This window comes from Aedes aegypti, chromosome 2 (genome assembly GCF_002204515.2).
Source record: "Aedes aegypti strain LVP_AGWG chromosome 2, AaegL5.0 Primary Assembly, whole genome shotgun sequence".
Classification (NCBI taxonomy): domain Eukaryota; kingdom Metazoa; phylum Arthropoda; class Insecta; order Diptera; family Culicidae; genus Aedes; species Aedes aegypti.
Genome location: NC_035108.1, coordinates 343,002,158 through 343,014,737, shown reverse-complemented (window position 1 = coordinate 343,014,737; position 12,580 = coordinate 343,002,158). Strand labels below are relative to the sequence as shown.

At 35.7% G+C, this 12,580-nt stretch overlaps 1 protein-coding gene across 1 annotated transcript in view; it reads right to left on the bottom strand.

Moving 5' to 3' along the window:
* LOC5579488 (glucose-6-phosphate 1-epimerase) overlaps positions 1-12,580 on the bottom strand; it is a 176,046-nt gene that overhangs the window by 97,850 nt on the left and 65,616 nt on the right. Inside the window, exon 2 of the mRNA XM_021846144.1 lies at positions 8,993-9,044. Within this exon, the coding sequence (XP_021701836.1) occupies positions 8,993-9,044 (52 nt within the window). The remainder of the gene's footprint in view (positions 1-8,992; positions 9,045-12,580) is intronic.

Sequence of the window (12,580 nt, the reverse complement as noted above, 5' to 3'; positions counted from 1 at the left end):
AGAATTAATTGATCAACAAATTGATTCAACATCCAAGTTTATTAATGTAGAATTCATAAAACATAGTTTCTAGAATCAAAATGAATTGAAATATTTTTTCGCAAAATTGTGGACGAAAATCGTGGTGGTCGCTTTTACACCGTGGGTGGGCGGTTTTACCCCATCGCTTAAAATAATCGCGATAAGAAATCACGTTTTCAAGCTTCAAGAAATAAATAAGTTTTTACAAATACAACACCTGTGAAATTGTTTTATCATGCCTAAGGCTTCAAAAAACGACATGCTGCGTTGGGAAAGGATTTATTGATTCTTGATTTTTATATATGAATTAGGTTTCTTAGGCGGGTCTTACCTAGTCTTCCCCTAAACCTTGTTTATGTCCTGTGGATAAAGGTCATTCATTCAGTACACCGCATTTCGATACCAGTGCAAGCCGGAACATATTTTTTTTTATCTCAGCTCACTGTAATCATAGGTACATGCTGTATCCATAATGGATAAACAACTAGGCGATCAATTTTACTATCATTTATTGGAGATAATTGACGAGTCCGGTCATCAACGAGCCCATCGCACGCGTGATGACTTGTGGTGGTGATGACGCCCGACGAAGAGTGTCAAGTTTTTACACCTGTCCAACCGTCAGCAGCGTCGAATCGCCTATTTTCCGATCAGCCTTTAATGACGACGACGGGATGCTGTTCATTCCAAACTGCTGAGTTTTTTTTTCTGTCACTCGTCCACCATCATTTCACGCGACACGTGGCATATCGTATGTGTCTACGGGGAGGCAAACAACCATCATCATCACGGTACCATTTCACAGTAACGAAACGAAGGTGAATAGTCGTGTTACCTACCAACTCTCGTCACTTGTCTAATTATTTATGCTGAAGCACAAAAATTTATTAGCTTTTATCATGCGGGAATAAGAGTTCGTGCTCTATGGCAAAGACACGGGGAGACAACGGGAAGCGAAAATTTAATAGGCTTTCAGCGAGATGACGCTGCGTAGTTGCGTGCGAGAGCGAATGGGGCCAGCAGTACCATTCAAATCGACAATTATTTTTTTCGGCTTAGCCATACCTACTGATGACGATGATGATGATGCAGCAGGTAAGCTAGTATACACTGGAACTAAGTGATAATGCTTGGTCAGACGGTGTCCGTCAGGTTGCCCGAGCAGATACCATTATTACATTCACCGGAAGTCGCCCGACATAACATATTGGTTTTATCTTTTGAAAAATGTTGCAGCCTTGTTTTCACAATTTGGCATGGGCTCGTGTCGTGGCACAGTTACTTTAGCACAATACCAGTCAATGTATGAACTTAGTAGAGGAGCTGGAGCGATTCATTGTAGCAATAAGTCTAAACCTTTTAATCGAAATTGCAACTGAGGCGAAATTATTCAATATTTGTATATAATGTTCCGATATTCTACAATATTACTTAGCTCCGACCGGAGGATTCATTCCCAGATAATTCTCCAGTCAGAACCGTTGCAATTTAAGTAGCTATTTGAAAACAAATGGAGTAATCGTGTTAAAGAATATTTGGTATAACAATTGTTTCGCATAACTACAATCTATCTGTTAGCTAATAATCACAGAGAGCCTAATAAAAGGTTGTGCTACATTTGTCCAAAAGTCCTTTCCTATAAGTCAGTTGCCCAAATACCAGTTTCATGAATATCCAGTTTTTCCAAACAGTCCATATCTCCGAAAAAAAATTGGCGCTTATAATTGGCTTAATTTCACATATTTAAGGGTGGTGAATGAACCGGTTGAGTTGAACCGTCCTCGAAAACTTTGGCAATATGTTTTTGGTCAAGAATGACCAAATATCTCTTTCTTTTGATTACACACGGTCACAAGCGACAGTTCTAGCACCTTTTCCAACTGGATCGCTTTTCGAGGAATCGGTTCATTCGGGGAAAAGGTTCGTTCGGAGAAAACGATCATTAAGGAAAAAATGTCGTAGGGTGACTCGGTGTAATACGCCCCAGCGGGGCAAATGCCCCTCTTTATTTTCACGGGATTGAAGCTTCTTTTACACGTAAATATGATTGCATATCTTAAATATTCGCGAAAAAAAAATTGTTGCGCCTATATATGTATATGTATAAACAATCAATAGAAAATCTGAAAATATCGAAAATCAGGTTTTTGGTTTCAAATTTTGCTTCTGATAAGCAAGCCTCAGGGTGAATGAAACCCATTCTTTACTATAGTACTTATTACAAAAACTTTTACCGGAAGACGAATGCTTATAGACCCTTGTAAACTTAGCAAGTGGTGGAATTTTCGATGGAAACATTTCTACAACGCCGTGGACCTTTTTTCTATGGGTGGGGCATATTGCCCGGGTTGTTTTGATACGTAAACATTGGGAACGTTTACTAAAAAACATCTTGTACACTTTTTGCAAGCAACCCTGAAAGAGAAAGTTGCGTGCAGAGCACGACTAATTAAATAAGGAACACCTTGACATAAAAAACTATAGAAGTGATGCATTTGCTACTGCGATAGAACAGTATTTCCTTAAGAAGGGGCGTATTACACATTTTTACCTTACACGGAAATGGCGTTCGGAGAAATTAAATTCAGGGAGAAGTAGAACTATCTCAATGTTTGCTACTCTTCCTCGAATATCGTTTTCCTGAATGTCACTTCTCCGGATGCCAATTCTCCAAATACTCCGTTTCCTTGAATATCCTATCTCTCCGAAAATTATTTGACACTCATATATGACTTCCAGCGTATCAGGGTGGTGAATGAACCGGTCATCTTAGTTTGATCAGTGGCTCTTTTGAGTTTCGCCGTCCTCGGCATCGATAATGATGAATTATCCCCTTCTTTTGATTTGCTTATCGTTCTTTTTAGTTCACTATCATGTAACTAAAGTACTGTTTTGAACTGCTTCACATTGCGAGGAAATTGAATTTGGGAAAAGGGATCATCCGAAAAACTAGCAGTCGGGTAACGAGTCAATTCAATTCTAAGAAAAAAGCCCTGTTTTCTTCATTTTTTAGAAAAAAAATGTCACTAGTTTAAGTAAAAATTTAGTGAAAAAAAATCAAACAATATTTTTGTCAAAATACCTACGAAATAAGAATAATTCATTGCCTTTCGAATGCAGAAAAGAGAGTTTCAATGGGATGTGTAATCACAAAGATATAGACAAAACACTTTTGTAAGTTTTTGAGGGGTGAACCCAAAATTTTGCTCGGGAATGTACGAACGCAAAACTGGTCAATGGGCAAAATATGATCTCAGTTGATAACTCTTAAAATGTTCACAAGAACTTAAATCTGAAAAATATGCTCTGTCCCAGTCAGGACGTAACGCTAGAAAGCAGGGTTGATAGATCCACACTCAAATCAATGAGATCTCTCGCGAGAGCAAACTCATTAGAGATGTGCTTCGAAAATTTCATACTTGAGTTTTTCGCGCAAAACCACTCAATCATACTGACACTGTCAAAAATGATTCCATCGTAAAGCCCGTAAAAACATAGTGAAACCCCAATGTTGTGGTTTACCTTAGAAAGGATTAATATAATTCTTCCTAGAATTATTGCTTTGTGTGAGTAAGCTGTGGAAATACGAGACAATGAGTCAAACAGATGAGCCAACTCATCCATTTTTTTTTTATTGCTTAGATGGGTGATTGACAAATCAATCGAGAGTTATGCGAATTTCAGTTGCTCACAACACAGCAGAGTAAAGAGATTATATTTTTTGGTTTTTAAAATATAAATGCATGCAGTGTTGACAGATTCACACTCAAATCTCAATCAACGGGCTTTCCTGTGAGAGAAAACTCATAAGAGGCTCGAAAATCTCATGCTTGAGTTGTTTGTGCAAAATTACTCAATCACACTCATGCCGTCAAACCCGTAAAAAACATGTGAAACCCGAATGCTGCTGTTTACGTTAGAAAGGATGACTATAATTCTGCCAGACTAACAATAATTCGTTGCTTTGTGTAAGTTAACTGTGGAAATATGGGACAATGAATCAAACAGATGAGCCAATTTATTCATGATTTTTTGAATGCTGAGAGTTTCTCCCAACACTTAGCGTATGTGACATTGAAGCGTTCCAAATAAAAAATAATAATCATTTTTCAATAAAGTTTTTCCTTCCTTATTTTGAAACGAAAGACAATGCGACATTCTTATCTGATTAGAAGTGAAAAAATCCGTTTTCGTTACCAAATTCCATCCAATGTATATCATAAGTTCGTGCGGCGGTGTAGCACGATGACGAAATATTTACAAAATTGCTAGCTCGTATGTTCAAAAGCTAGCGTGATAATATCTTAACCAAATGCGAAGAAAACTTAAAACAAAGAAACTAATGATTTTTTTGCATTCAGTTTGTGTTTTGTTCCGTGGACCCATATCTTGTGAGGTGATCTATTTTGTTGACAGGCTGATCTAACATACATCTTGGGTTTGAATGGCGCATATACTGAAGATTGCTTTGGACATTTAAAATTTAAATTGTGTATACCTATTTACAGAAGCTAGATTTTTGTATAAACTTTGTATTGCTAATTGCATTAAAAGTAAATCATCGTTTTCCATACCAATAGCCAAAGTGAGCTCCATCTTGGCATGTAAGCAATCATACACAGCTCGACCAAAAATAAACCAAGCGAAATGCGTTCCATGGAGATTTCCAAGAAGTTGTTTACCCTAAGTGAGTCTTAATTCTTTGAAAAAATCATTACGCTCACAACATGTACTAAGTAAGTTCATTTGAGAATTTTGTTTCGAATACCCGAATGTATCTTCAAACTATTTAGATTGTTATGTCGATAAATGAAGTTTGTAAGTAAATGAAAATTAAATCGGCTCCGTTATGCCTCATAGCGCTTGAGCCTGTATAAAAACATTTAATTTTGTTATTTCTTCATAGTTTATAATGATTGTATGTATTAGGAAACATTTCAAAACAGTTCCCGATATTTAAACACTTTGTTAATGTACAAAAAATCAAATATTTTGACAGCGCTTATAAATGGGCGTAACTCAAAATTTCGACTTAAAAATCTACCCAGAGGTGTAGAATAAGTATGTGAAATATTTGGCGTTTTAAATTTTGGTGGCTATTTTTATTAAATAATATCGCTAAATGAAGCGCCGTGGAAATAATGCAAAAAGATTTCTTTACAGAATTTTTGTAGCAATACTTCGAAGATCTTCTTCCTATATTTCTTAGTAAAAATAAAATCAAATAGTTTCAATTCGATAGCATGCAGTTACTAGATACGATTGTCGTATCATAAAAAAGTTTAAATTATATAATTTCTTCAATTTCGGCTCCGTAACGCGTAAACGAAGGGTATGCTAACAAAACCATAATTTTTGGAAGAGTCATTAGAAGAAATCATAGACTATTGTAATCTTTGGAACTTTCATGAAGAAATCCTTGACGTATTTCGTGCAGAATAGTCGAGAAAACTCTATAGGAATCTCAAGATAAAATCCTGAAGGATTCCCTGGAGCAAACAAAAAATAATAAAGCATTTTCTCAAAAAAAAATCAAAGGGGCATTATCGATGGGCATTAACTAGGAATCTGCAATGACTCCCAAAGATTTGAAAAGGGGTCCCAATAATGTTCTGAACGGTTTTCAGGGCTTCTCAATAAGTTTTTGGAAGTTATAGGAGGTCACCAAACTGTTAACATTTGGGGTCATCAAGAGTTTTTAGAAATTTTCCGGGCTCTTAGGCAATTTTAGAGGTTTTAAGGGGTCTTCTATAAGCACGGAGAAGAATTTATGTATGTTGAGATTAATATCCCATTGATTACATTTACTTACGCACAAATAGTTGTTTCGAAAGAAAAACTATTCACTTCAACACCTAGTTTACCGTCAAATTAAATAGACACACTTCATTGATTCTTTTTTCCACTTGTGCTTATTTTAATCATAATCTTACTAACTACCAATATCCGAAAACATTTACATCTTTTGACTTCAAGTCATGCACACAAAACTACTCACTTCTAACTTGAGAGAAATAGTGTAGGTGACAAGATAACCGGCACTCACGCAGGAGACCATGTATCAAGTCTAGGTTTGCACTTTGTTTTGATTTTTCCATTCGTTTTTTAAGTCGATAAAGCAGCTATGAATCTTTTTGGATATGTCGATAAAGCAGAGCAAACTGCTGCGTAAACATTGCAAAATATTCTATACTCAACTATATTTGCTTTGAGTCAAATAAAATATAGTTTAATTTTGACGTTTGACGTTTGTAAATTCAATAAAAAATACAGTTGCTAACAACTATACGGTAAAGTTATTTTGAACAATATATTGTGCAATCAACAATATTTATTGTTATCTCTAAAACAACCTTAAAATATAGTTAATTCGTCTGGACAAATAATCAATGGGATTCTCAACAGATATAACATCTCAACAAACATAAATTCTTCTCCGTGTAAATTCCTCATATTTTAAGGGTCCTCATATTTTTCAATTTAGTAAGTATATTTTGATAAATGGTCGATTTTAGTGATACCAATTTTGCATCAGCAAATAATCTACATCTTACAACTACTTATATTCCGCCTTAGTTTAATCCTCTCCCAGCAGGTATTCTAATTGTTCTAGTTAAAAAAGTATTTTTATTTTGTTTCTTCAAGCATAAATGAAAGTATTGATGCCTTTAACAGGTGCATGATAATAAGTTTTAGAAGCAACTTTATTATCTTGCCTATGTTCAGTTAGAGTAGTTTTATAGAATTACTGTTGCAATCCTTGAAACTCAGCCATTCCATGAAAAAACGATCTAATGGGTCACCGAATTCCGTGAAAATTTGCTATTTTGTTCCTTATCCGAAATAAGGATACACGTGATTTTGTATTTTTTGATTAGGGTGACCATTTCCAAAACGGGGTGACCAGAAAAATAGCGATTTGCAAAATTTTTATTTTTTAAAATACTATAACTTTTGAACCGCTTGACCGATTTTCAATTTTCTTGGACGAAATGAAAGCTAAAGATTTTGAGTTTTCAAGAAAAAATTCACAAAAATTGTTTATTTTTTACTTGAAAGAAAGCCAAAAATTTTCGTTTTTTGTGTTTTGAAGGCCTTGGGACAAAGAGGGGTATTGCTGTTCTCATTTTTTCTTGAAAGTTAAAAAAAATTACGTTCAGTCATTTTTTATCGGCACACACAGTAGGTCTCAGCGCATTTCATGTAAAAAAATTTCATGTAAAAAAATCATAACTTTTGAACAGCTCAGCCGATTTTCAATCTTTTTTGTGGAATGAAAGCTTAAGCTTTCAACTTTTCAAAAAAAATATAAAACTCTGATATTTTTTTTACACAAAAAAATATAAAAATTTCATTTTTTTAGGAAATTTTTATAATTTTTCATGTAAAAAAAAAAAAAATAAAGCAAATAATAATTATTATAATAATCGGGTAACTTTCAGAATATCTCTTGCCAAAATGAATCAATAGTGCCGAAAATAAGATACGCCCTCCTACTAGGGTACAATCCAACAAAAAATCCGTCAGCAAATCGCCAAGATATTCTCATCGGTTTAGCTCCTGATATACAAATCAATTGAATTGCTTCCAAAAATCTCAAAATTTAAAAATGGTGTTTTTGAAGTTTTCAAGATCTCTTTTTTCACAACGGACTCAAAGCATTGTTTCGAAAAGCGAATATCCGAATAAGAGGAAAATTCTGTAGCCTGATATATTTACGTGGGTTATGGCTATGTGTCGGTCCCCCAAGGAATTTCGGAATATCTCCGGATTAAGATGCCCGATGATCGAAATCGACAGAAATTCTAGAAGAATTAGAGTTATTAAGATCTTGTGGAAAAATGGTGCAAAATATATAAAAAAATAGTTATTGCGATATGAATGATTTTTGTGATGAAAATATGATGATGCTAGTAGAGGGGTAGAACACAAAACCGAGAAGATTTCGTCAAAAAAAAAAAAAAATAAATACAAGATATTGTCAGGTACCCACTAAGGAACATCTCTGCAATCTACCAATTATCTGCGTTACAAAAATTGTCTAGGAACTTTCCGAAAACCATGTCAGATATCCGTGAATAATCTTTGCAGAAATCGACCAAACATCACTACGACGTATGTCAGTCGAAAATCTCACCGAAAATATTAATGATTTGAGTGGTAAAGGGAAGAATTTTATTTTGTATTCAATTCAGTCAATGACTGACATGGTTCGGAAGAGGGTGTAAAATCAAGAGTCACATAGCAAATATGCTAGAATTTACTTATGGATTCCACCACGAAAGATCTAAGTTTCACATCCAAGCTCAAAATGATTAGAATTAGAATGGATGGGCAATTATTATGCCTGGCTTTCAATTGAGTGTTGACAAAATTTTAGTGAAAGTAGTTTGTTAACAATTCTGTATTTTGTCAACAACAGTTTACAAAAGAAGTTACATCTAAAAAATATTTGAAATAGCATACAGCTCAGTCTACATATACAGTTCAATTATAAAAATGTTCACTTGCAAAAGCTAGGTAAGAGTGGGTGATGTCACTGTAGATCTAAACACTACTTGCAGTGGCTGGAAATAAAAGAAATCCTATGTGTTTTCAAGGTGTTCATACCTTCCCAAAGGCGGTCCTGAGGTCCTTAAAAAGTTTTCATTTGGGTTTCAGAGGTTCCTAAACGATAAATTTTATAATTTAAAAGCGAAAATGTTTCCAAGGATTTCTCAAAGCATCAAATATTCTATGATGTAATTTTGTGACCCATTTATACACAGGCTTAAAGTAGTAATTTTGGAAAAGGCCTATGTGTCCATTTGGAAAAAAAAAGAAACTTGGGCTTTGTTGTAAAACAACTGAGTAATTAATGATAGTACATCTATTAACTTGATGTAAGTAAACTGGACCAGACTTAGAATCTGTCGTAGTTCACTGAATAAGTTTTTGTTCATTCATTTTTAAACAGTGTAATTAAACATACCTGACAAAAAGCTGCTCTTGATTGTTAACACGCCAGGATACGACAGTTGCCCCTGAAATAAGAAGAAAATAGTTAAAATACAGTATAAATCGACATCTGAAGCAAAATGAAACATATAATGAAAATCATCACAAATGCATCTGTTAGTTTTTATTTCTGTCTCAAAAACAGAAACCGACTAGGGCAAACGCTCCCTTAGTGGAGGTAGCTCCAATAGTGGAGGTAGTGTGTTTTAGCATGTTTCGCACTAATAAATGATTATGTGATATTTTTCTATGATGTAAGATTTGAAAATGATGCGAGTAATCGAATAATATCCATGATTTTTAACCGAAAAACAATTTAAAACAATTATTTTGCTTAATTTTTTTGCTCCTTTGCACCTATAGTGGTGCATCAGTACCCATAGTGGAGGGTCCCATAAGAAATCAATGGTTTGCGCCACTAAAGGAACCATTCTTAAAACATACCTCCACTAAAGGAACAGTGTTCCTATTATTGGTGCAAGGCTTTTTGCAGTGAAATTTTAAATTAATCGTGATTTTTATACATTTGAGTGATAGGAGGATTTGAGATCTATCGATTGATACATTAAAATCATATATTTCATGGTTTTATCACCATGTTTTAGCAGTTTTCCCTTAGGTGCACCACTAATGGTACACTTGCCCTACCGTTCATTGCCCAAATAAAACCGCTTGCCAAAAAGTTATGTGCATTCATTCAAGGTCTTCCGTTCCAACAACCGAAAATACATCGGAAGCAACATGTGTGAACCCGCTGTGGCCCAGTCCAGTCGTCGTCGTAGCCGTCATCATCGTTAGCTCGCTTCGAATCGATCTCGTCGATCCTTCTTCGCTAAGTGAAAAATGGAACGAACACCACCTTCAAAAGAAGCGAAAATTTCTCATCATTTGACAATTAACCACATAAAAAGCGCAACGCTCGGGATTTTTGCCTTGGAAAGGAAACAGGAAGAAGGGAACATCATCGGCACTCTCGTTCGCCAGCTAGCATAATGCAAGTACCACAGGACGGACGGCCGTCATAATTAATCCATTAATGAAAATGCGCGCCGGATGAAACGAAGATCTTTAGGTAATGACGGTGCTTCGGGCACAGAAACGACAGAGGAGCATATCCGAATCGGAGTAATATACAGAGAGCAACAACGCGGTAGTCAGAGTCGCAGAGTAATAACAGAAGTAAGACAAAGTGTGAAATCGTGAGCACATGTGCGGATTCTTGTGAAACATGTGAGAAACAGCCACCGACCGACTGAACGGAGGACCGACCGCCAGCAACCCACTTCACAGAGGAGTAACTATAATAATTCCGTGGACATAATTTCAAATGTGGAAATTTGAGATGTTATACCTGCGTATATTTTAAACATAACTGTTATTATGACGCATGTTGTGGCGAGCACGATTTTGCGATGTCATCTACCTTCAGGGCCGTTGAGGGACCACTTGCGTCCACGTACAGACTTCAAATTTTTACTTGATTTTTTTTTAACTAAACGAGCACTTTACAATGACGAACTTATAACATTTCACATTTTCTAAAAATACTCGGTTGGGTAGCCGTGAACCACGAATCATACTTAAAAGGTATTTATCAAGAATCGGACTCATGTTCCGTAACCGGTCGTTTGAGAACGTCGCGACCTATTGGAAGCCCGCACCATACAAATCTAATCCAGCTGGTCTTTCAATACCTAATGAATAATGCGCTCTCGGCTAGGCATGTATATACAATAGAAAACGTTGTGTTTGGATCGGCATCTAATTCTTCCGAAAGAAGTGCGCTTTGGGAAAGAGGACCACGTGATTATTGAGTTGAAATCAAATTCAGGTTAACTTCTGCGTCCATGAGTCTTCTCGTGGTGTAGGGGTAACGCTCTCTATCAAGTAAACAGGGAGTCGTGAGTTCGATTTTCACCGAGAAGATGTTTAACTTTTTTGCAAATTTCACATCAATTTGTCCATTTAATCCAATTGCAAAGTCGATGTAATGTTAAGTTTGACGGTATTTGTTCAAACTTCCACTCGGCAGGTTAGCCATAAATCACGAATCGTAATTAAAAAGTAGGAAAATACTCTTTGTCATCTTTCCGCCCTTTGGAATTTGAGTATAAAGGACTTTTCATTATTTTTCGCATTTGTTAATCGTGTATTTCAATAGCTCTGAATCTTTTATATCTCAGTTTGATCAATTTGATGTTCGAGAAAATTATTTGAAATATTATTTCATTATTTACATAATTGACCTATGTAAAATCGATAATCGAATACATGTCGTATAGCATAATGTTGACACATGACAATAAAAAGCAGGTCTTGCTCATCAAAAAAAATCTTGGAGACACAATAGTACTATGGTACAAAACATTATTAGCATAATTGTCTAGTTCTAGATTATTCCAGCCTAAGGAATAATAATGTTGTATGACAATGTTTCCCAGACTTACTCAGAATTTCGCCCCCTTGAGACCTATATATTGTGTTATCGCCCTTGGACTTATGTATCAAATGTCTTATGTATTAAATGCTACAGAGTGCTGAGCTTCTACAAATAATTTATGATAGGGGTACTCAAATCTATCAAATTAATAATTTTACTGGAATACACAATTTTAATGTAGAATTAATTTTATCTGAAATTTGCAGGAATACAAATTCTATTGTTGTCATAATAAAAATTCAATGAGATCTCAGGAAATAAATGTCAAACATCAGTAAATCGTGATAAGTTACTCAACATTTAGCAATTTGTTGAAGCTGAACTTTGGTTAAATTCTTACATAAACTAAGATGCATATAGCTGACCTAGGGAAGCAATACTAAGTGTGCAGTATTTAAAAACTATAATATTAAACTTAGGGGAAGTGGTGGAAAAATGAACAGGGTTGGTAAAATGAACACCGTGCCCTTTATTGAGAAAAAACGAATTTCGATGAATTTTTATCGATTGTGCTACTTTTCCCCGAATGTCGTTTCCCCGAATGTCGGTTCCCCGAACGCCAGTTCCCCGAATGACCCATTTCCCCGAATGCCATTTCCCCGAATGACCCGTTTCCCCGAAAAGTGTAGCAGTTCAAATAGGTGCTATACTAGTTTTCAGTGGCTGGATGGTGAATTAGGAAGAACGATAAGCAATCAAAAGAAGGAGGTATTTAGTCATTCTCGACTATACACATGTTGCCAAAAATGCTGATGATGGTAAAACTCGTAAGAACGGCGAATCAAATAAAGAAGGGTGCATATCTGATGACCAGTACGTTCACCCCCCAGAAATGTATAAAGCTATGACAAATATGAGTGCCAAACACTTTTCGGGGAAGTGGGCTATTCGGGGGAACGGGATATTCGGGGAACTGGCATTCGGGGAACTGGCGTTCGGGGAAACGACATTCGGGGAACCGACATTCGGGGAAAAGTAGCACAACCATTTTTATCACGCACGGAAGATTTAGAGCATAAATCTGAGTGTTCGAATTGATACGGAATTGAAGGAATGCAATTTACCGGAATACCACTTACCGGAATGTACCATTACCCGGAAAAACCATTTACCGGAATGTAC